Genomic DNA, 24,305 nt, shown 5'->3' with positions numbered 1-24,305 from the left:
GCAGAAAGAGAGAGTATTTGGGAGCTGGGGGCCATGACTAAACGCCTGGGATGGAGGTCAAGGAGAGAGAAGGTAGTTGAGCCCCAGCAGTGAAGGGACCGGGCACTACCGCTGCTGGCCAGTGTGTTTTCCTGGGATGAAGAGGCAGCTCCACACGTCCCTCTCCGACGGCACCCACGCCCCTCTGCTTGGGGACCCGCTTCCACAGCCCAGATGCCATCCGACTCCCAGTGTGATTTGCAACCACCTTGTTCCAAACAGATTCCCCAAGGCCGAGAAGTCTCTGGGATGCCGGTCCCACAGATGTCAGCCTAGCCCCAGGCTGGGCTCCGGGAGGGGGGGCCGGCACAGCTGAAGTGGGGCCTCCGGGGGGGCAGACAGATAATCCTCGGACTCATCACGGCCTGAGCTACAGCCTCGGGTCCCAGGGGGAGCTGCTCAGCTAAGTAATTGCTTCTGCCTTGATTACAGGCCTTCGCAGATGACGGCGGGCCTGGTCCCACCAGCGCGTTGGACTCTTACAGATGTCCACATGCACAGACACTATCTGGACCATCTGATCGTTACCTTAAAAGGTTTAATTTGCTTAGTGAGGGAATTAGACTATAAACTATTCAGAAATTATGGAAAGTCACACGTCAAACTCCCCCTGAAGTTTCCCTAAGCACATTTTGCTAGAGAGAAAGAATGTGTGTATCCACATGCTGGTAATGGGGAGGCTAGCAGGTGTGTAGTTTCTAGAGATAACTCTAGCTTGACCAGAACCTGGCCCCAGACTGGACCTGCAACCAACCCGAGACCTGAAGTGGCCTCTTCCCAGTGCGACAGAGTAAAAGCTGGCTAGAGGCAGCCACACAAGCAGCACCGGCTAGGCCCCCGGCAAGAGCCGGGACCCCCTCCTCTGGGAGGTGAGGGCTGCGGGCCGCAGGCACAGCCCAGAGCTCTGGACCACACAGGGAGGGATGGCATCCTGTGGGGAGAACTCGTGGTGGCTCCTCGCCCCACCCCACACCGACAGGTAGCTGGTTGTTCCGATCACCAGACCCGACGTGGCCACTGGACACAGGCCACGCCTCCCACCGCCACAGGACCCCTGCCTTGTCTGCAGCCTTTTGTAGCCTCTGCTCCCAGGAACCTCCTCTCCTTTTCTCTCTTCCCTGCATGCATCCACCATCCTGACCTTAATGAAAAGAGCCCCTAAGAACGATGACAACCAAGCACTTCTTCACCTTACTCGGTCCTCAGTAACCCAGGAAAGTAACGTTTATTCCGTCCCTCTTTAGAGGCAGGAGACGGAGGCTCAGGCGTCAAACGCCCCCAGGTCACACAGAGCCCGGATTCAAACCCAGAGCCTGCTCCCTCTGGGAAGTCCACCTCACAGGCAGGCTGAGCGCGGGCCTCTGCGCATATTCCCTGATTTCCTGTGGGCATCTGCCCGGCTGAGGGATGGAGGCCCTGGGCACCAGAGCGATGGTGGGGCCAAGGTCACTAGTGAAGACCAGGCCGGAGCCAGCGAAACCACCCTGCGTCCAGGCCAAACGCAGAGCATGCTGGAGCTGAAACAGGCTGTTCTGAACTGCGGGGATAAATCAGCGTCTCCCGGGCTCCCAAGGACGCTGCTTACCTGCCCTTGGCTGACAGCCTCGCTCTCTGCCTGGAGATAGACTGGCTGGGGGAGGGGCGCCGTGAGGCACGGTGCTCCGGGCCTGGCTGGGGAGCAGCCCACACAGCCCCCCGCTGACAAGCGGCGAGGGGGCCTTCTCCCCCACTGGGTCCCCAGCAGTGACCATCGCTGCCCACCACCGCCACAGTGTAGGCGAAGGCCTCAGGGGCAGGGAGACACCCCCAGAGACACAGGAAGTTTAGACAGGAACCCCCTGGAGTGGCAGTCACTCTCAGAATGCCTCCAACTCTCCCTTCAAGCCCCCCTGTGGCAGGCCAGCACATAGCCCTGGTGACGCAAGCCTGGAATGTTCTGGAAAGCTGTGCTTTACCTAAACGCTGCTCTCTCTTTGACCCTGGAGTCGTGTTTGTTTTCAGATTGTAATCATTGCCGGTCTGTTTCCCAAATCTTCATGCAAATCCCCGTGGCATCTTTAGCCCCAGCAGACCCTCCCAGCTCTGCCAGACTACCCCCCCCCCCACTCTGACATTAAATGTCATCTCAACAGGAAGGTCTCAAAGCTGGGGGCTGGAAGCCGGGAGGAGGAAGGCCAGCAGAAGCCAGCACAGCCCTCGCCTGGAGGGAGAGCTCTGACAGCCTGGCCCTCCAGGGCTGCAGGTCAAGTGGCCACACGTCAGGGCCAGAAACCCAGAGACAGTGATCAAGCAGCCAGCATCGAGCTGGACATGGTTGACACGCTATTTCCTTCCCATTTCGCAACAACTCTGAGGGTTACAATGAGTGCCTTGCAGCCCATAAGGCACTGACGTTCGGAAAGGCCTAGTCACTTGTTTGCTGACAAACAGCTAGTTCAAGACAGGAATTCAACTGAGCACCATCTGGGTTCACCAAACCACTCTGTTCATAAAATAACTCCCTTCTGTGAAATGTTCCTGTGTCCAGGTCTTCTAAAGCAGGCGCCATCAGCATCTTCACTTTTTCTGAAGAGGACACTGGAGTTCAGAGATGTTAAGGAACTTACCAAAGGGCGCCCAGCTGATGCTGACAGAGCCAGTTCCTGGACCAGTTCCTGCAGCAGAGAACCTCTGCTGTTCACTGCACTCCAGAGTAAGGGAGCTGCTAGGCTCCTCCCGGGACGGGGTCTGCAGTGAGGAGGGCGCCCAGAAGCTCTACTCCCAGACTCCTGCCCTCCCCAGGCCCTGGGCAAGGAGATGGGAGACCTGAGACATGCGGGACACACAGTCCAGAAAGGACCTGCTTAGCAAATGCAACACAAGGAGTCGTTGGCTCCTCAGGGTGTGATTCAATTATAATAGCTTTGGAACCCTGGCATTAGTCAACTCATGGCCTGTTCTCTCCGTCTCAGAATTTTATTTCCTCTGGAGAACGGCAGCCAAAGACCCAGGAGGCAAAACCAACAAACAACAGCAAAAATCAGCCAAAGTTACTGGGCAAGATAGAATTCAACAGCTCCGAGAGAAAAATGCAACAACCACAGAGTACAACCTTCCAATACCTCTTTGCCTGCGCACACATCAACATCGCCCTCTGCTGTCAGCCACCAGTATTACCGCGTCTCGTGGGCTGAAGGCTGGTGGAAGGCTGACTCCCCCCGCCCCCCACCCCGCCTCTGAGGTATTACACAGCTCCAGCGGGGCACCCTTCCCGTTACAGTCTTGATTCACAAAACGTCACACAGAATAGAGGATACCCCTTAGATTTGTGCAAAGCAGTGGCCCTGCCCCTCGTTATGGGCAAAGAGATTTAAAATACTGATCCCGAAACTTCTCACCAGAGCAGATCAGTGAGGTCCATGCCCTTCTGAGCAGGGCTATGGGGCAGGTATCAGAAAAAGAGATTTTTCTTTCTTTTTTCTTCTTCTTCAAGGAGCATAGAGAAGAGAGTCTCCCTGGATCTGACCAGGCCTCTCCCAAATCCCACAGCTGAAAGCCTTCTGAGGAGAAGCACCTGCCTTCCCTCTCACAAGGCTGCCAGAGGGACCCCTGCAGCCCCTTGTGGGCCAAGGGAGGGACTTGGGGCTCCGGCGATGGCTCTGCCCCTCCAGCCCTGCCTTGTGCTCTCTCTGCTCGCGTGTCCCCTGCTGTGCCATCTGAAAGCAGGTGCCTGGTGACGTTTAGTGAACAGTCATGAGGAACAGACCACCAGCTCTGTGGCCAAGTTACAGCCTGAGCCCCAAGTGGGCAGTGGTTCCCAAGACCCCTGGAGGTGGAAGGTGAACCAGTCTGACCCTGGAGGACTGACTCCCTCTGTGTCCTCCCCGAGGACTGTGACTTGCTCGACCAAATAGCCACAGTCCCAAAGAGCTGTGTGTGGCCTGCCGGGGATCCAAGTGTCCTCCCTGGGGGCTTCAGAGCAGCCCAGCCTTCGCGTCTGAGTGGGCCTCCATTCACAGCAGGCAGAATCACGTCAGCCTTCAGTTTCTCTCCACATGGCCTCTCATCACAGAGTAAGGACCTGGATTCTGCCCGGAATGTTCAGCTGGCTCCCCTACTTCACAAAAGGACCCGACCCTGAGGGTGGGTCATTTTATGAAGTAGAGTGGTCCTGTGGGACAAGAAGAGTAACTGTGAGTAAATCACGGGCCTGGGGAACCTAGGTGGCTCCATGGGTTGTGTGTCTGACTCTTAACTTTGGCTCAGGTCATGATGTCCGTGTTGTGGAATCAAGCCCCCCTGCATGGGGCTCCGTGCTCAGTGGTGAGTCTGCTGGAGATTCTCTCCCCCACCTCCTTCTGCCCCTCCGCTCACTCACACTCTGCCTCTAAAAGAAATAAATACATCTTTAAATAAATAAATAAGTCAGTCAGTCAGTCACAGGCCTGTGGATTTCCCAGGCAGCCTGGGGCTCCACGACGCACAGGACAGCATGTGAGGGACAGAAGGGATGGTCACCAAACACGCTGTAAGTTCACTGTGGGATCTACTCTTCATTGCACCAAAGCCAGCAACAGCCTGTGGGCAAGGCCAAGCGCCTGTGCCATGACCAGGACAGACAAACGCATACCTAATAAACCTTCCCTCGAGCCAACAAGGAAGCTCAAACAGGTGCAGGAGGGGTGAGCAAAAATAAGGCAACTCACGCTGAGTCACAGGGACAGAGAAGGGGCAGGGTGCCCACCCGCAGAAGAGCTGGACTCACAGCCATGAGAGAACAGACATCATCCCTGGAGGACAAACTAGCCTGGGTCAGGGCCTGCCTGGGAAAGGGGGCAACCGGCTGGGGGGCGTCAGGTATCCAGGAAAGTGGTGAGGAGGACTAGAAAGGAGCCGGGGTATGGGGAGGAAGGCTCTGACAGCACAGTGCATCTGGAATATTCTGTAAGCAGGCGGGGCCTCCTGAAGGGGCTGGGGGTCAGGGTCAGCTGTGAGGTTGGATGCTGGTCTGGTAGGGAGGCATGTGGGCGATTTGTCACGAGGTCACTGCTGAGCAATGCCCCAGAAGGATCCAAATGAGGGCCGTGGCACGGGGAAGCTACAGTGGCAGGAGGTCAGGGCGCTGGCCTGAGTGAGTAACTGTCACTGTTACTTCTGGTCTTGGGCTGATGGCTCACAGGCCTGTGCTAATCCTTCCCTAGCCTGCACCCCAGGCCTCTTCTGGGTCTAAAGGGACCCCTTTACTTACTACTTCTCCCAAACCCAAACCTACACTTGAGTTGCCACCTCCTCCCTTTCCCAAACCCAGAGCCAGCTAGTCAAGGTCCAAACCCCAGGGAGGGGCTCAAAGGAGCTTCTCCGGTGACAGAGCCAGTGGTCTGAGCCAGGGACATCTCAGCACCCACCTGTTCCCAGCTGGGCAAGAAGGCCATGCCCCTGGAGCTCACTGAGGCTTCCCAAAGGTTCAGAGACAAACGGGAGGAGGATGGTGTACAGACCCTGGAAAGCAGCTGACACAGCCCCAAGGCCAGGCGCACCCCCTGAGTCCTCTTGCTCCTACACACACACACACACACACACACACACACACACACACACGATGAAATTCACGCCATGCAGGGGCCAGTAAGAGCCGCCGTGCTGCTTGGCCAGGGCATCACTGAAAAACGAATAACTAATAACTCTTGCTGCCCGCTGAGAAAGAATGTGGCTGGAGGGGACAGAACTGCGTAAATACCAGAATACCGGAAACAGGGCAAGGTTCAGAGGGGAGAGAGCAAAAGGAAGATAGGGAGAAAGGGGAGCCGCACACAGAAAAGACCAAGACGACAACCCAAAGGCCCGGCCCTCCATGGGAACCATCAAGAATCTGTTGGACGTGCCTGTGTGCCCACCGCCCCTGCCTCAGGTAGCATACAGGCACAGATGTACACGCGCGCGTGCACACACACACACACACACACACATGCTCACACGCGCACACAGGGAGAACGTGGTGCGTTTTTGGCCAAAGTGTGATGGTGACCCTGAGTGTTGCCTTCTCAGTACAAGCCATGGAGGAGAGGAAGCCCCAGCAGAAACCAAATTCATCTTTAATGCGCTTTTCAACTCATATTGAACTAAAGAAATTTGGGAATCCTCAGAAATTCAAATCACTGAATTTAAACCTTGGGAGGATTAAGGAGAAACATGTTCTGTCTCCAGGACAGGCTTTTCTCCCCATGTCCCCTCCTTTTGTGCAGAACACACAGCCTCTGAAGGATACCTGGCCCCTCGCTGAGGCTTGCTAGTTTGTGCCAAACGTTTGCAGGCTTTGACAAGCCTCCCAGCAGTCCAGACCCCTCGGCGCAGCCCTCGGGCCACCCCCACGGGGCTCCGTGTCACCGCCAGACAACTCTCTCCTCCTGTTCTTGGCGTCGCTGCTGCCAGCTGGTCCAAGTGAGCTAAGGCATCAGCCTAAGTGCCTCGGGTAATAGGTTCCGGGAGAAAAGTCCCAGACTAAATGCCACAGAAAATAAATTCTAGGAAGTCCCCTCACCGTGACCAACAGGATTGTGGCTGATGGATCCAACCCCAGAATGAATTGAGGACAGTCTTCAAAGCTAACGCTCAGGTGTCAGGCATTATCCTAAGGACTTTACACATACTGATTCATTCAAAGCTCATAACAACGCTACAAGGTAGGAACTCTTATTACCAGGCCCATTTTATGGATAAGCAACCCGAGGCAGAGAGAAGTGACCGACTCAAGAGCACACAGCTAATAAGTGGTTCAGCCCAGTCGGGGTCTGGGCTCTTAACCATCCCAAGAAACTGCCTCTTCGTCATATTTTCTTTGAAAGCGATGACACTAACAGAGCCTGGCTTGACCCGGACCACCAGCCACTCTCCCAAGTGTCTGGAGCCCCGCAGCAGCGACAGAGACTCCTTCTAGATTAGGGGTATGAACCTCAAAGCACCCACTCTGAAAGTGGCAGCAGTGAGACAGCCAAGTGCCCTGAGGCAGGATTTGTGGGACTCCTGTGTCAGCCCCCCTGTAGAAATTTCACTCCTGCCCTCTGCCACCAGCTCCCCCCTTCTCCCACCTCACTTCCAGGGGAGAGGCAGAGACAGACCAGGGCGCGGGAAGGGAGGCGGCACCGGGGTTCGGACTTACTTGAAGAAGTCTTCCTTGCAGTAGACGCTCCCGGCCCTGGAGAAGCACCTGTCGGCCAGCTGCATCTGGCAGTCCGCACACTTGAGGCAAGAGCTGTGCCAGTGTCTGTCCAGGACCTTCAGGATGAACTTGTCCAGGATATGCTGGTTGCAGCCAGCGCACTGAGGGATCTCTGTGGGGAGAGGAGAGAAAGGCACAGTGAGCCTTCCACACAGCACTGCTCACCAGACCAGAGCCTGCGTGGATGCCTTCCCAGTCTTCACGATTCCCTTCCCACGGGAGGAAAAGGATATAACCCAAAACCTTCGGGCTGCCACAGAGAATCATGCGGGTTATATGCTGCACAGAGGCCGCTGGTCCAGGGGGCAGGCGGGAACTGAAATCCAATCGACCCTGTGTCTCCCACTAGGAGGTGGGATTTTCAAGGGGCAGGAATAGTGTTCCTTTCGCAGCTTTGTATCCTGGAGGCCTAGCACCATGCCTGGCACACACGAGTAGCTCCAGAGATGTTTATCACTGAATAAATACTTGATCACATCCTCTCCAAGAAGTTCATCTTGAAACAGTTCACCAGTTTCTCCTGTGCACTCCAAATACCAGCACAAGTAGGAACACCAAATCTCTCAGGAACCATCCGTGTTTCTTGATTCAAATCGTGTTTGTTGGTGTGACGTAATTTAAAAGTGTTAACATAAGGGGATCAGCCTCAAAGCACTGGGGAAACTCTGAACACGTCTAAATCTATGTAGAAGGAAAGCTCAACTTCTAAGTCATTTGCATCTCATACCTGTAGACAGGCTGTTGGGACCCTCACTACGTGACATCCCTAGTGTTGGACACACACGCGTGTCAGTGTTGCGCCCACGAAACCCCAAGCCCAGCCTGTTCCCGTTATGGCCCCGGCAGCCACCAACACGTGCCTGAAAGTCAGACCCACTAGATGCCTTGCTCTTTGACCCCATTCTCAGACCAAAATGCCCCATGAAAACTACCAGGAACCACACTGAGGCAGATCCTCCTGGGTCTGGATACTGGTTACCTATCCCTGTGCATACAGAATTTTTTTCTATCTCAAAACTTTTCCAGGGGCACTTGGGTGGCTCAGTCGGTTGGGTGTCTGTCTTGGGCTCAGGTCATGATCTCAGAGTCCCTGAATCCCAGCATCGGGCTCCCTCCTTGGTAGGGAGTCTGCTTCTCCCTCTGCCCCTCCCCCCACTTGTGCTCTCTCTCTTTCACTCTCTCTCTCTCAAATAAATAAAATCTTAAAAAAAAATTTTTTTTTCCTCCTTGACAAAGAAAATGTTTAACCAATTAGTTACCGAGTTCCTTGCCAAACAGTTCCGATGTGCCCAGCAAAGTACTAAGCACACAACAGCAACAGGATTTCCATCAAATAAGGGGAAATGAGTAGGACACAGGGTAAGACCATGGATTCTAGAGCCAGCCTGCCTGGGTTTGAATCCTGGCTCTGCTTTTTAACCTTCACCAAATTACTTCGCCACTCTCTGCCCCTGTTAAAATGGGGTGCGGGGGTGTGATGATAATAGTACCTGGTAGGATTATTGCGAAGAGTAATTGAATCAATAGAGGTAAGAGTGAGCCAGTATACAGTAGGTGGTCAATAAAGGTTTGCTCTTATAAGGGGATAACTGCAGTAACCAGGTGTTGATGTGGTGCTGTTGTGTGTGGCTGAGGGGAAGGAAAGTTAGGGACCCCGTTCATGGACTTGATCTCATTGGGCCCTCCCAGGAATCCCTGCATAGATGTCGGGACCCTCCCGCAGAGGCTCAGAGAGCGCCCCACACCAACAGGGCAGCTCCGCCAGGGCTGGGGGCATGCCTGTCTGCCTGCAGGTAGTGCTCCCTCAACTGCAACTACACCCCTGCCTCTCTCGGGGTCTATCAGGACTGGCACCCCTGGAGCGGCAGGGAAGGGGAGGGGAGCAGGGGGCCTTAGCCCTGGACAGATCTGGAGACGTACAGAGGAGACTCTGAGGAGTGAGGCGTGACTCATCAGGGGCTCCTGCAGTGTGACAGGCCAGCCCGCCGGGGGGTGGGGGGAGGGGGACAACTCTTGTAAAGAAGGTCATTAAGGGCAAGGGGCACGCGGTTCTCCGGTCCGCGTTTGCATTTGGAGCGGCCGCGGCTGCTGAGCCAGGGGCTTGAGGAAGGAGGTGCGGAGCAGGATCGCGTTAGGATCGCTCCGGCACCGCTCTGCAAGGGAGGGGAGAGAAGACCAAGGCCCCCCGCGCGGGGCAGCGGCCGGCGGACGCCCCAGGGCAGAGCAGCGGAGCCCGTGCCCACCAGCGGCGGGGGACCCCCGTCCCTGGTGCCACCGTCTGCCCGCGGAGCCCCGCCGCGCGGGCCCTCGAGGACGCGGCGACACGGCCCGCTAGGGGCGTCTTTGTGTGAGCGGGCGGCCCGAGTCCCCGGGCCGGGTACCTGGACGCTCAGTGACCCTTGGAGAAGCCGGCCCGAGAGCCGCGGTGCCCGCGCGGGGCGTGCGCCAGCCCGCTGCCTCCCGCACCCCACCCCGCTGCGGGGCTAGAGGGCGCCGATTCCCACCTAATTGTTGTCTGGCCCGGCCTCCGGGGGAGATACGGCTATATTTCTCCTCCCAGCCGCAAATGCAGGGGGATGAGGGCGAGGATGTGTGCTCATAAAATTTATTTCGAGCAAGGTAGCTACCGGGAGCCTTAATATGATGAGTATTCAAGAGAGAATACATTAAGGCTAACGTATGCAGGGGAGGGTAGGCAGCGGAGCTCTGGAGGCTTGGAGACAGAGACAGCATCACGCTTAGGAACAGCACTAAAAGCAGACAGACAAGCCATTTCAGCCTCCAGCTTGCAGGGATGCTTCCTGCTGGGTCCGTTGCCTGGCGCTGCCCAAACCTGGGCTTCTCTGAGGCCTTGGGACCAAACGGAAGTCCTCGAGTTCGGCAAAAATGTGAGGGACATTCTAAGGGCGCTTTTTAAGTTAAAAAATAAAACCTTTCACACTGTATTTCAGTGTAGATTTTGAGGGGGGGTGGCATTTTTAAAAACAAAGATAACATAGAAATGATTTGGGAGATCAATTATATACCAATAATGGTAAAACCAAATGTCAAGAGCCTGTTATGAACTCTGCCAGGTCCTGGATGTATACTAGCTCAATAATCTGTGCCACTTGGTGAGGGAAGTGTTCTTATTCCCATTGTAGAGATGAGAAAACTGAGCTTGGAGATGGGAAGCCAAGTGCCTGAGGTCCCACAATGGGGGAGTTGGGATTTGAACCAAGAGCCTATGCTTAAGGTAGGCTAACCCCACCTGAGAGCTGGAGGGATCTGGACGTGCCTCACCTGGCTGGCTCTACCTCTGTCATTTCATGGAGAGGAGGTGGAGGGAAGAGGTAGCCTCAAAGCTGCTCTGCATACAGTGACAAGGGAGTATATGAGCCACTGGCCTCTTGTGCTCCGTAACAATTGGGCAAATGGAAATGTTTGAGACATGCATTGGATCCTGTAGACAGAGTATGCATGTGTTGTACAGGATGGACACCTAACGCCCAGACCGGGGTGGGAAGCAGAAGCCCCTGCCCTGCTGGTCCCCTCCCCCCAGCTGCAAGGTGCCAGCTTGTTGATGGCATCTGTCAAGTTCAGATTCATCCCTGCCTGTGAGGGGGTGGAGACCAGTGAACTCAGATCCCACACTTCAGGTGACAGCACTCCATGTAATTATTTTGATTAGTGTGAAATGTAAGCTATCTAGAAATTTTTCCAGGAGCAATGACATAAGCCTTTTTTTCAAACTACAATAAATGATTATTATTTTTAAATTCAGAGAGCCTGAACAGGACAGAGGTTATATAGGTCTCCTACCTGAAATAAAGTTGTAACCAAAATTTCCAAGGAGCCAGAAGATCTCCAAAGTCCCTAATCACAAGATTCCACTTTAAAAACTGGAATTTAAGCCGACCCTGGGAGTCACTAAGACAGAATTTAACCTCTAAACTCAGTTTCTGATGAGGTGTCATTTCACTTAAAATGAAAATCTTTATCTTATCTGCACACAAAGGTTCTTTGGTGATGTTCTTTGGTGATGGAGAGTAAGCTCAGCCATGAAAAGACAGCAAAGCCCATAGAACAGCCAAGGAATCTGGGGAGATGTTGGGTCACAGGGTACAATGCCCTCCCCATCGGCAGGGCCCAGAGGCTTCTGTGAGTCCTGCAGAGTGACGTGGCTCAAAGCACAGACCTAAGCACAGTGAGAGCAGCTACATAGGCAGGGAGGCTCCCTTGGACACGTCCCAGGACACCCACACCCACACAAACACATACACAGTCAGACAAACCCACATATTCACACATACTTAGTACACACACAGACCTAGAACACACACACATATACATGCTAACACACATAGAGAAACACACACAATCACAAATAAACCAAAATACACCGCGACACACACGAAGGCACCCACATAATACCACAGTCACACAGACATACACACGTTTGCACACACTCAGACATACACTTGTAAAACACACACTCGTAGGTACACAAGCCCACATATACCACAGTACTTACACTCACACATGCACACACACATCCTCACACACAGGCTGAGGTATCGCCATTCTGGAAAAAGGCCAATCCTTCTGAAGCCGGCCCCATCTCTGAAAAGGAAGCCATCTCTGAAGGAGGGAGCTGTCCAACCCGGGAGCCCTGGGGAAGTGAGCACTGAGCACTATGGAAAGCTAGGGGGAAGGGAAACATTTTGTTCAAATACTCTTTGGAAAAACTACTGGGAGAATTTGAAAGTTTTCAGTTCTGCTTAGAGTTTAGATCTTCAAATCTTTAGGTCTGCCAAATTGTTTATAAGAAATCCCAGATCAGAGTCTGATAGACCTGGGTTTAGATTTCAGTCTACCACATACACGATGTCAGACAAATTGCTTAACCTCTTTGAGCCTTAGTTTTCTGATCTGTAAAACAGAGGTGGTAACACCGGTCTCGCAGTGTCTCGCAGGGTGGCCGTGTGATCACATCAGACGAGTATAAAACACCCAGCCCCATAATGCCAGTGCCCAGCTCAATGGTAGCTCCCTTTCCACTCTCCATGACCAGTCACCAACAAGATGAATTTATATATTTAAAGTATATTAAATATACTTTAATATATTATGTTTCCTTATTTCCCAATATAATTTCCCCCTCCCTCACTGACCTCCCCCGACACACACAAAACACTCAAGACTCTCCTCCATCCTCCCCTTTCTAATCAGCATAATCCCAGAATATGAATTGCGGCTAATGTAACATTACAAGGTTAAGTCTTTTTGGAATAAAGAAATCTGGCAGACTACTTCCTCCACCGAATGCGGGCAAATTTGCCAGACCTTGGTCCCCTCCCCCATATGTGATTAGTGAGAATGGGGAGGGGGTGTGTTAGGACCACCAACCAGCTGACGTCACTTCACTTTTGCTGTAATGTATTCAGGTAAGAGTGGATTGAGTTCATATTAACCATTGAGGATTCTAGTATTTTGGGGGGGAGGTCTGTAAATGCCCAATGGAAAAGTAACTATTTCTTATTTGATGAGAAATGGCTAAAAACCTTTTTTTTTTTTGCCTGCAGTCTTCTCTACCTCTTCATCAAGGAAGCTTACAAACCCATACCATGGTGCCCAGCCCTCCAATCACCTGAAATACTGTGGTGTGGGCACGAGGGGCTTAGTTTTCAGAGTGGTCCATCCAAAAATGGATTCCATTTTAAATCCCCAAATTCCTCCATTAGTGAAGTTTCAGAAAACTGGCAAGTAGAGGGGGTCAAAATGTCTGATGTGCTCTGTGGTAGACCAAATCATCCCCTCCATGCACACCCCTCCCCATGACATCTAAAAAAGTATTGTGTGTTTTTATTCCCCACTCGCGTTTCTTCATTTCCAAGCAACTGCTCTCAAGGAACCGGGGGTCACCATGAAGCATTTCAGAGACGGTTTGTGTTTGTTTGTTCGATCGATTTTAATTCTTTGAAAAATGGTGTTTTCTATCTTTCTGGTCACAGAAGAGCAACAAGGTGAGGAAAACATTTTTTTTTTCCACTAAAGAGACTAAAACTAGAACCAACACACTTGGCAGTAACTTCTAAAATGTATTGAAGAAAAGTGCACCTTTCTGGGAAAATGTACTGGAATTTCCACATTTCTAATGGAATCCTAATGCTGATGAGTATTTTGATATTTTTAAAACTAAGTTATTTCATGTTATTAGGAATAATGTTCATTTAACCATGTCGTGAAATCAGATTAATATTTTGTAAAATTTGGGCTTTGATGCGCCACCTTGGAGCCCCATGAGACCCTGCTTTTTAAATGCCTTTTGGACAGAGTTCCTCTTTTGGTTTCAGAATTTGACTGGACAGCCTCATGCCAACGACAAAGTTTTCCTTGCTTCTTTCAAGACAGAAGCCAGGGTCTACGTTCCAGTGCTCCGGGTGGGGTGGGCAGACAGATCCCAGGACACTGACACTCCCGGGAGGCTTGGCCCCTCTTGGGACGCCCAGGAGCACTCCAGCCTGAGGGCAGCTCCGTCTGCAAGATGGGAACCTTGGTCCTGGTCTTTAAGATTGCCAGCACTCTGAATTTTGCCGAGGACTTGCAAATCTGCAAGTTCTCTTAGCTTCTCAGCAACCTGTGAAAAGTGAACCTCTACATTTAAAAGTGCTTCCCTGAAGGGTACACAGTTGGGGGCCAAAGTGCGGCTGGAAGCTTCTTTTTTTGTCTGGGACAGGTTCTGGGGTTGACTGAAGACCAAGGCTTCGAACAGGGCTTAAGAAAGCCTGTGGCTTTCGCTCCAAACCCTTCTGCTGGTGACTTCACTCGAGAAGTAAGTAGTTTTGGAGCTCATCTTAAATAACATTTTGGCCAATATATGTTTCCCAAACTACATAATTTTATTTATTTGTTAAGTTTCTTTACCGACTACAAACTGAAACAAGAAGCTAAGTGGGGCTTTGAGGAAACACATATACGATTGAAATATTGTGCAAAATATTGTTTTTCTTAGAATTCTCCATTCTTTCCCCACATATAAGGGGGAGAAAACCACAGGTTTCCCTGAGTAAGTAAGAAGGAAGCCAGTTTCAAAAAGGCAGACTAGGGAAAGCCCTCTCGGTGGGGGTGGGTTGGGACTTACTGATTTAGGCTGGGAGTGACTAATTCTAAACTGTATCAACATATGAGCCACAGGACGTACCAAGCATGACACCGTGCCTGCTGAAACTCATACCTAGCTTCTGGAATCTCCAAGTCTAAGAATTATAACAGGTATAGTTAAATTAATTAAAAGTTCTATTCCTGGATCTATATTTCACAAATAAAACTTTCCACTTCAAAGTTGCCACCATCACCACTGACAATAAAATCCTGTTTTCTGGTCCCAACTCCCCTTTTCAATCACCTGATCATTGTGGCTGAAGGCACCGGAACCGAGGACGGTTCATCTCTGCAGTCCACATACAGGGTGGGCCTGAAACTCAGGCTGTGTTTTACATGAAAATCATGACTCTGTGTGTCTGGGTTTTCTCCTCCCTGGCTCTTTATTTTCCACCTCCCTACTAAGGACGATTCATTTTTATTGAACAATCTATAGCTTCCTTTTTCATATTTTTCCCTGTTCCAAACCCATGTATCTTGAAGACACCGTAACATAATTTTCCCAAATACTTTATACATTTCTTCATAACTTAGTAAGAATTGTCCCATAAGCAACATAACTGAGGCACAAAATTCTAATATTAATTCTTCAAAACTTAAGAAGAAAAGGTGCGTGTGGTATTTTGTGATGGTGGTGAAGCATTAAATAGAGCCACACGAATCCTGAGAAAAGCTTAATTGAAAAAAAAAAAACAACCAGCATTGCATTTAAGGTAAATCTCTATTATAATTATATTTGCTTACATACTTGAAAAATACATCAACCTACACGTCTCATCTAATTTCCAGTCTTTCCTAGTTTGTGTGTGTGTGTGTGTCAACGAATGACTAAAAACTAGAAAAAAAGTCAGAAAAGTCTTCTCATGTAAGAAATGACCGTTCCTAATGTTTTTTCCCCTCCACTCGTCCTTCAGAATCCTCTCCACCAGATTCCTGTTTGTTTCCCTTCGTGGTCCGGGGTCCCTGTGACAATCTCCTTTGTTCTTTTTCTGCTTAGGCAGCTCAAAAATATAGTAACCTTTTCAAGGTAAAGATCAAATCCGAAAGTATCCTGGAGACAACTTCAATGTTACCATTTGAAGGCTGAATTTGGACAACATTTTAATAGGAGTCCTGTAGTAAATAGAATACATAATGTAAATATGTATTTGCAGGTATAGGATTATCTTCTAGATTAAATATTGACACAGAATTAATGTTCTTTGGTAGGATATCGAATATTCTCCGTGATTGCAAATAAAACAGAAAGTCACCTTAAACAAATCCATGACAGTCTACGGAAATGCTGTAAACACATCTCTGTTTCCACCCCATCTTTGCATTTAATCACTGCTAACTCTCCACAATGGGTTTTTCTGATGTCTCATTCCGTAGCAATATTCCATATGTTTGGCAACCTCTCCCTCATAATGAGAAACTTTCAATTAATTTGGCTGCAAGTTTTGTCTCTATTAAGCTATTCCCAGAACCCATCCCTTAACCCTCTAACATTATAATTAAAGTAAATTATACTTTAAAGGCATTTGGGGGTGAGATACCACAGTAAAACATCTGTGGCTAGACCCAGACTGACGGAGGGAAGGGGGCTGAGGAAATCTGAGAAAAGAAATCCGCCAAAATAACAACAGGACTTAGGACTGGCCTCCCAAGATGATTTTCCAATCCACCATTAATACAGTTAACCTGAAGTACATTTTCCAAGGGAGAATCAATTCCAATTTTGCCGATTAAACCCAACCCGTCCGCCTACTCCCAACAGCAGTGCCTCAAAATGGCTCATCTGTGCTCCATTTTGATCAGGGCTCCTGTAGAATTTAAGACCTAAAAAAAAAAAAAAAAAAAAAAGGCAAAATCTCACTGCAGCATCTATACTTTAGATGACTTTTTTCCTACCACAGACAACAACAGCCCAGCTCCTGGGCAGTTTCTTCTGTCCTGGACCCAGAAACTGCCCTTCCTTCTAAGTCTCCTAAAAAAAAAAAAAAAAGGTGAGGGACCCCATCACCCTGCAGCCTGCCAAACAGTCAACCTCTAACAAAATCCCTGTGCTGTGAATTCGCGCAGGACCCCATGCGCTGCCTTACAAAGACCTCACAGAAGAAGGAAGTAGGAAGTAAGGAAGGGAAGAAAGGAAGAGAAAGACCGAGGATAGACATGTAAGCCACAATGGAATTTTACGAACAGCAGTTTGCTCACATCTGTGTTGTGGGCATTGTTAACACTCATTCCAGAAAGAGAGAAAAGGGAGGAAAAAAAAATCACAGACGGAAACCTGCCCTCCCCGTCCCCACCATCTCCAAACCCAGCCTCTGGTGCTACCACAGCAAACGGCTGCTTGTCTGTCTCCACCCCTGCTTCCCAAAGTGGATAGTACTATTCCTTTCGTCCTGTCTACAGCCAAACTGTTTCCTAATCTCTACCATTCCAAAGCTTCTCAGCTCTAAGCCTGATCAATTTCCCTAAATGAAAGCAGTGATAGAAGGTCCCTCCATCCAAGGCCACCAACCCTCCCCATCCACAACTCTTCAATTTGGAGGAGACAAGTCTCTCAGCCAGGGAAATCCACCAAATATCCATCACTGCTGACCAAAACAAGAGGCTCAAAGCAGTCTTCTTAACAACCTGATGGAAAGGTTAGTCCCTGTTAACTAATTTTCCATCCCCGGAGGACTGCAGGTGCAGCCCTCCCTCCCCTTCCTCCAGGCCTGCCTCCTCAGCTCGGGGGTCCCTCTGGGTTCTGCCTGCTAATGCGGTGCTAAGTACTCACTAATTGACTGTAGCACACAGTGAAAGGGCACTAAATCCGAGGCAAATGGGAAGTTAGGACAATGGGAATATTTAGGACTTGAGGCTGTCTACACCTGGTCAGCCGGGGTCATCAGGTCACTGTTCAAAACCCAAGACGCCCCTGTGGGCTGTGTTTTGTCTACTCCCTGGAAAGAAATTGCTTTGCCGGTTTCCTGCCTCCCTCGCCCCCACCTCACCTCTAGGAGGACTCGATTTTTAAAAATCGACCCTGGTATTTATTTGCAGTGGTGTAGGCGGTCTCCAAGACGTCTTGAGGACTCACGTTGCTCTAATCCCCTGAGCATTCAGCCAACATTCTTGCCTTAAACCCGCTTCGTTTCTGGCGTGTCAAGAGGGAGGTACACCTAGCATTTGGTCTTCCTTCAACTTCCTGACGCTGCCGGTCTTATCCCGCCCCGGCCTGGCTAGTCATTCCTTTCCTTCCTGGTTAGTTCACCCTTCAGATCCCTTTAAAGGACATTCACTCTGCCGTCTAAAAAAAGTAAAAAACTAAAACAAAAAAACAAAACAAAAAAGTCCCATCCCGGATGAATCCAACCTCTGAGCGCCACAAACCGAAGGCTGCGCTCCGTCCCCGACCGGCCGCGGCTTCCTCCACACGCAGGAGCAACCTGCTGCCGGCGCCTCCGCCGCGCACTGTGGCACCAACGACCTCCCCAGGTCGAATTTAATTTACTGCACCCGCTGCCCAGGTAGAGACCTCATCTCTCTTGAGCCCGCCACGTTTCGAGCGCTCGTCGAGGTCCGCTAAGCGCTGGGAGCAGGGACAGGAGCCGAGGCTCGAACCCGGGGAGGGCGCGCGGGGTGCGCGGAGCGCGGGGACCCGCTGGCTGCCTCCGGGATCCGTGCGTGAGGAGCCTCTGCCCAAATGGGAAAGAAAATGCTTTCCAAGGGTTAAAGTCCCGGAAAGCCTTGGGCCGCTGGCGTTGGGAGATTAGTTTTGTTTTCCCAAATGCTTGGCGAGAAATGGGTATGGGGAGAAAGAGAGGTTTCGGCCCGGTTTCCCTTGGCTGGACACGCGGTCGGCGTTCCCGCTTACCGCGCCTCTCCCCGCGGGGAAAGTCTCTGCCGCCGCTCCAAAAGGGGCAGGAAGCGGGACCCAGGCGTGGCCGGTCCCCGCTCGCAGGGGCCGCTCCGAAGAGTAAGCCGAGAACCGGCAAGGTGGATGGAGGCGGGCAAGGGCAAAGGGCAAGGGCCGAGGCGCAGGAACGCTGAATGCGGCGCGCGCAGGGGACACAGAGGTCGCCCGCGCCTTGCACCCTTCGCGGGCCCGACCTCTACGTCGGGCTGCGGGACGCGGTGTGCGCAAAGCCGGCTCTCCCAGATGGGCCGTCCTGTCCGCACTCGTCTCCACCGGCAAGCCCTCAGCAGCCGGGGCACGCGTTGAGCCAGCGCACAGCACCCGCAGGTGCACCGCAAACGCCTGTGGAGGGAATTCATCGCCAGCTCGCTGGGCCACCCAGACCTGCGCCTACTCGCGGCGCGGAGGAGCTCTGCCCCTGTCGCGCGGGGGTCACGCAGGTCGCGCTCCCGGACCCAAGGCCGCCGCTCCCGCCCAGCCGCGCCTGGCCCTGGTTTTCCACGAGCCCGCACGGCGGCAGCCAAGCGAGGAAACAGCTCGAGTTGGGTCCTGCCTCCTCTTCTCAGTCCCGACTTTCCCTCTTTCCCGGGCACTGGGGACCGCTCAGTGCAGACCTCCGCCCCTCACCCGCCCCGCCTGCCCGCTCCTTGTCCGGGTCAAATCGTTAATTCCGCTCCCTCCGCGCACCGGGGCCGCGCCCTGCCAAGGAGGGCTTCCCTCCGCCCTCGCCGCCCTCTTTGAACGAGACAGTGGAACGCCAGAGGTCGGAGCCCGCTCGCCCCTCGGGCGCCCTCGGCCACCCGGCTCCGCAACAAGGCGCAGCCATGGTCACCCGGGTTCCTCCAAATTCCCCTCCGGGTGGGGCGAAGCTCTGGCTCGAGGCTGGGGTGGGATCCTCTAGGTGAGGGAATCTGAATCCCCAATCCGTGAGGCCAGAATCTGCCGGCGGGGACAGCCACCAGTCTGACCTTTAAAAGTTGGCTCGCGCCTGACAATATTTTTGTGACGCGGGGAAGGAGATTTGTGGTGCCCGGGGCTGCTGTCTGAATTTCTGTATAGGAATCTGAATCAATCAATATCTCTCTGTCTCTCCATATATATAATATATGGAGATATATATCATATAATAAATTTTTCCCTTGTTTTTCTTTCCTGCACCACCAGAAAAGGCAGGAATGGAAAGAAGCTGGAATCGCTGCTCCAGAGTTTGAGAGAACTCCTGGCCCGGGAAATGAGTCCGTTCCACCCCTTAAGAAATAGTCTGCAAGACGGATGATAAAGTCGGGAACGAGGACTCTGACACAATGGGTGCTGGAAGATTTACCCCAAGCACCCGCAGGAGCCGGGGAAGAGAAGAAAGTGTAGTGAGGCGTCCTAGAGAAGTTCTTCACCCAGATCCTACCACATATGAAATCAAATACCTTTCGGGGGTAGCTGCAAGAAGTAGATACTTTAGGAGATAAGGGTGGGATGGGAGATGCCCTGGAAATGTTCCCCATTTATCACTCCCTGCCTGGACCCGGGGGGTGGCTCCTTTCTGCTGCCGGGCTTGGCCAGCCCTCCAGCCAGCAACCTGGGGGCCTTCGGTGCCCGGAGAAACTACGTGGGAGATAGGCCAAAACCGAGGGCAAGGGGCGGATAAAACGCCCACCTCCCTGCATGTCCCTCACTGTTCTGAGTCGTGTGCAAGAGAGGCCAGTGGGGCGAGATGTGTGGGGAAACTGATGAGTTCAGGGAGGAGAAAGGTTCAGTTCGAGGGAGGATGGGGAGGCGATGGTCCACTCCAACGCTGCCCTCTGGTCGGGAACTGAGAGAATTCAGACCTGGCGTTTCTACAGCCCAGAAGCAGATGGCGGGGGAGACCCAAGCAGAAGCAGGTTGCAGCCAGAATGAGAGCGACACCTGCGATCCTAATCGTAGGCCAGGTAGCTGAGACCCTAAAGCCAGCTTTAGGACAAGGTCCCTTTCTGAACCTATCCACCTAGCCAGAAACAAAACCACCCAAGGCCCTGGACTCATGCCGGACATGACCTTCGCCCGTGCTGGAAGAGACCTCGAGGGTGCAGCCTCACACAAACAGCGTTCCTGCCACACAGAGCAAGGAGCTGGGGGTTTTCAGTTCCTTAGAACACACCGAGCAGAGGCAGGAGCTGGGCTGCCCAGCAACCCCTCCAAGATTTAAGGGGGTAGGCTCTACCTCCCTACCCCAGGTTGCTCTCCCAATCACTCCCAGACTCCTCCGGCCCCATTCTTCTCCAGCTTCCTGCCCCGGGCTCATGCCCCTCAAACAGATGAAAATCCTCGAGCTTGTCTTGAGAAGACGAGCCGAGCGTGGGCCCCATCGGGCGGCCCGGAGCTGTCGAAGCAGGGAAGCTCTCATCAGCCCTGCAAGCAGAAGGACGGTGACCGCGCTGACAAGTGGGCCTTGGAGCCAACAGTGGTGGGAGGCGGGCGTCAGAGAGAAGGAATAAGCCCGCCAAGAGAGAATTTATTACACCACTTGGTCAATGTCTTCCTTAAGGGAGAGCACCTCAACCACCCCCCAAAAGAATATTCTGACTGCCTCCGAAACAAACTGGATTCAAACTGCTAAAACGCCAGGGCACCAGAGGGACCCAGGTTGGGGGATCCCTACATTTGTGACCGGAAGGGCTCCGTCTGTGGTGGCTCAGGGTAAAGAAACCAAATACGCCTGTGTGTGTGCCCCAGGGAGGGGAGTGATGGGGGGCAATTCAAACCTTCCAGTTGTGGGGTTGGAAGAACTGCTGCCAGAGAGCCTTTCTGTTGTCTCCTCTCTCCCAAGGTTTAAACACCCACAGGCCTGGGATGATCCTTCCTCTTCCCTGAGGTCTAAGGGCATGTACCCCACCCCCACCCCCACAGATGTTGTTCCCCCTGTGGATCCCATGTTCCAGAAGAGAGAAGGTGGTGTGTATGTGTGTGAGGGGACCACATCCCACCTATGCCCAGTTCTCTGTACCAACAGGTAATGGCCATCAGCCACATCTGCTGAAAGGGGATGAGTATGTTCCATGCACACCTCCCCCCAAAAAAGCTGGACTCCAAGTCTTCAAGGATTGGGCCCCTCAATATTGGCCACTGCTTCCTTCAACAGGCCCCAGAACCAGGGCAAGACAAAAGGAAGGGCAGACCAGCCCCTCCTAGTTCGCCATTGCCTCTGCTGGGCAGCCCTGGGATGAGAGTCCCATTTTCTACTTCATTGAGTTCTCCACAGTTGGAACCCAGACTCGAGCCCCGGTGAACTGTAGCTCTGAAGGCAAGTTCTAGGCATTTTAGGAAATCGAGTTCCTGACGTGGAAATCAAAGTTGTCTCCAAGTAAGAGAAACAAAAAGTGAGACCATCCAGGAGAATGTGCTGAGCATCCCAGGAAAGGCTGTCAGAGCAAAGCGCACTGCCCTTCTTTGCGGTCCTGACAGGCCACCTACGGACCACAACTATTAAAGCACAGACGTACTGGGTAACAAGGACACGAGTCACACACGCGCCTTCCGCCCACTCACACGCTCCCCTCGAGCACTCAGAGCTACAATCCGTCTAAGGGCTTGGAGCTCCTTTGCCAGGGTCTGTGTTTCTGTTTCTGCAGGGGCTGAGAACCTACTCCCTCCTTGCCTGTGTGTGGTGGGGTGGGGGCAGTGAGGGCAGCGGCGAACCCCCAGAGCCTTCTACAGACACATCTCGGTCAGCAGGAAACTTCCCAAGACGCGGTGCAGACGTGGAACTGTTTGCCAACAGTTAAGAGGAAAAGACACAAAGGATAACTGCAGGATACAGTCAGATAACAACCTACATAGGTTTGGGTGAAGCTCTTCTCTTCCAGTTCCTTCTCAAAAACTTCCCAGCGAAGCCCAGGACACACGCTCTCCAACCTGCCCTTTGAGGTATGGCCCAGGGAGAATCCCTGCCGCGGAGAGCTGGGGCGCAGGAGGGCGCAGCCGCGCGTCCTCCTAGTTCATAGGTAGACAGCATTATTTTATTTGCTTAAAATAAACCTCGAGGACGGAGCTACTGCTCCACTAAAGAAATCGCGGGCAGAAGCACAGTCCCTTGCCAAGCGGAGTGAGGGTACCTTTCCCTCTCCACGGTGCGCAGGGGTGTTCCGCAGAGCCCGCGACCCTGTAGGGAGGACTCACTAGGCTCGCGCCGTGCGCGCGTGATGCCCCGGGACCTGCTCCTGCCTCCGCACAGATTCTCCACCGAAGACTCTGTTTGGGAGTGCGGGACAGAGACAGATTCCCTCCGGGGAAACGAGCGCGCACACCCTAACACACGCAGAGACCTGGATATAAACACGCCTCGAGCTCCCGCAGTCTTGTTAATATCGGGCGCGGGAAAGAAAAGTGGGTGGGCGACCAAAGCTCTCAAATACCCTATGGGCATCCTATGTGTCTCTCCCGCTGAGTCCAAGCCGCCTGTAAAGTATGTCCTCGCGTTCGCAAAGGCTGTACCCCGAGTTCACAACTTCGTCCCGGCGCTTCTCCCTCCCCTGCATTCCTCAGCTAGCTGGAACATGGAGAGTCGACTTCCTCACTAGAAGCAGGCAGTCCCCAGCGGCGCAGGCTGCGGGCGCCGCGGGCAGCAGCGGCTGAGGACGCACCAGGCGCGCACGCCCAGCGCGCGGGGACAGAGCGTGTGGCCTGGGCTTCCGCGCCGCCAGCCCCGGGGGCGGGGGACGCGCTCTCCAACTTCCCGCCAGCTGGGGTGAAGTTGCACTAGCGGTACTTCCAGCTTTGACCGTAACCCCAGAAGGGAGGATGATTTACTGGGACCACCCAGCCCTCAGGCCTGGCCTGCAGTTCGTCCCATGGTGTCCCCAAATAGCACTCTCCCAACGCTCCTAGAAAAGCCATGGGCTGGAGATGCGGGGTTCGGTACCCTCGGCTGGCCTCGAGCACGATCGGGAGGCTTTCACTTTCGGCCCCAAAAGCCAAGAGCCAGGCCCTTTAAACGCACTCTGGCCAGTGCCCCTGCCCTGTGACCGCCTCTGCGCCGGGGCCGGCGGCCTCTCGCCCCGCCCGGCCCCTCCGGTCCAGGCTACACGCAGCGTCCGACCCGCCCCGTACCCGCCAAGGCTGCTGGTTGTCTTGTTATCAAATTAAATCAGCGAGAAAGGGGGGTGTCTTACGTTGCATCGGCACACCAAGCATCTCCGGGAGCCCCTTGACAGCCCCCTCCGCGGGGACAGCTGCGCTCTGCATCATCTTGGAGCGAGAGCCAGGGAGTCGCAGTCTACGGAGATCTCTTGCTCTCTCGCTTAAGCTGGATTCAGAAATTTGAAAATAATAATAAAGACCCAACCAGGCCGCCGAAGTCACGGTGGAAGCCGGACCCTCCGCCTCTCCGGGAGGATTCCACAGGCTGGCTGGCCCCCTCCCCCCGCCAGTCCTCAGTCTGTTTCAAATCCCTTTGATCTCGCTCTCCGGGGTAGGTGCACATCCCGGGTTGAGGAGACGCTGTTGCTGCAGCTCTGGCTTTTTTCCCCTCCTCCTTCCCCCGCCCGCTTCTCTCCCCCTCCCCCTCCACCCTTCGCGTGCCGGCCGCTCGGGAGGCCGCGGTCACCCAAGCATTTTGATTCATTCACACTGCAGGAACGGCCGTGACGTCGCTTTCCGCAGGGAGGCCCGCCCTTCAGCCAATCCCCACACCCGGCAGCGGGCCGCGGACCCCGGCGGGAGTGGGGGGTCCCGGCACCCGGAGTGTGGAGGGCCGCGCATGGGGGCGGGGCCGCACAGAACAGGGCGGGGCCTCGCGGGACGTCGCCCCCCACCCCCGCCCTGCGCTCCACCGTGCGGGCTCGCGCCCCGGGTATAAATACTGCGGCCGGTTCGGCCGCGGCAGCAGGTGCTCCTGGACGGCGGAACCCCGGGCTTGCGGGGTTCCGCGGGTCCTGTGGGAGTTTCGGAACTGGTCGGCGGCTCATGTCCCCACTGCCCCTCCATTCGGACCAAGGGATGGGGAAGGGCGTGGCAGACCCTCCGAAGGCCCGGGCCGCACGGCAGAGTCTTCCGCTCGCGCGCTCT

At 53.4% G+C, this 24,305-nt stretch overlaps 1 protein-coding gene across 1 annotated transcript in view; it reads right to left on the bottom strand.

Moving 5' to 3' along the window:
• LHX4 (LIM homeobox 4) overlaps window positions 1-23,501 on the bottom strand; it is a 39,624-nt gene extending 16,123 nt beyond the window's left edge. Inside the window, exons 1-2 of the mRNA XM_045811460.2 lie at window positions 23,411-23,501; window positions 7,175-7,346 (exon numbers count right to left, since the gene is read on the bottom strand). Of these exons, the coding sequence (XP_045667416.1) occupies window positions 7,175-7,346; window positions 23,411-23,486 (248 nt within the window). The 5' untranslated portion in view covers window positions 23,487-23,501. The remainder of the gene's footprint in view (window positions 1-7,174; window positions 7,347-23,410) is intronic.
• Between the last annotated feature and the right edge of the window lie 804 nt (window positions 23,502-24,305).

The sequence above is a fragment of the Ursus americanus genome, chromosome 2 (genome assembly GCF_024610735.1).
Source record: "Ursus americanus isolate L20-20 chromosome 2, mUrsAme1.1.p, whole genome shotgun sequence".
In the NCBI taxonomy this organism is placed as follows: Eukaryota; Metazoa; Chordata; class Mammalia; order Carnivora; family Ursidae; genus Ursus; species Ursus americanus.
This window is presented reverse-complemented; position numbering and strand designations above follow the sequence as displayed.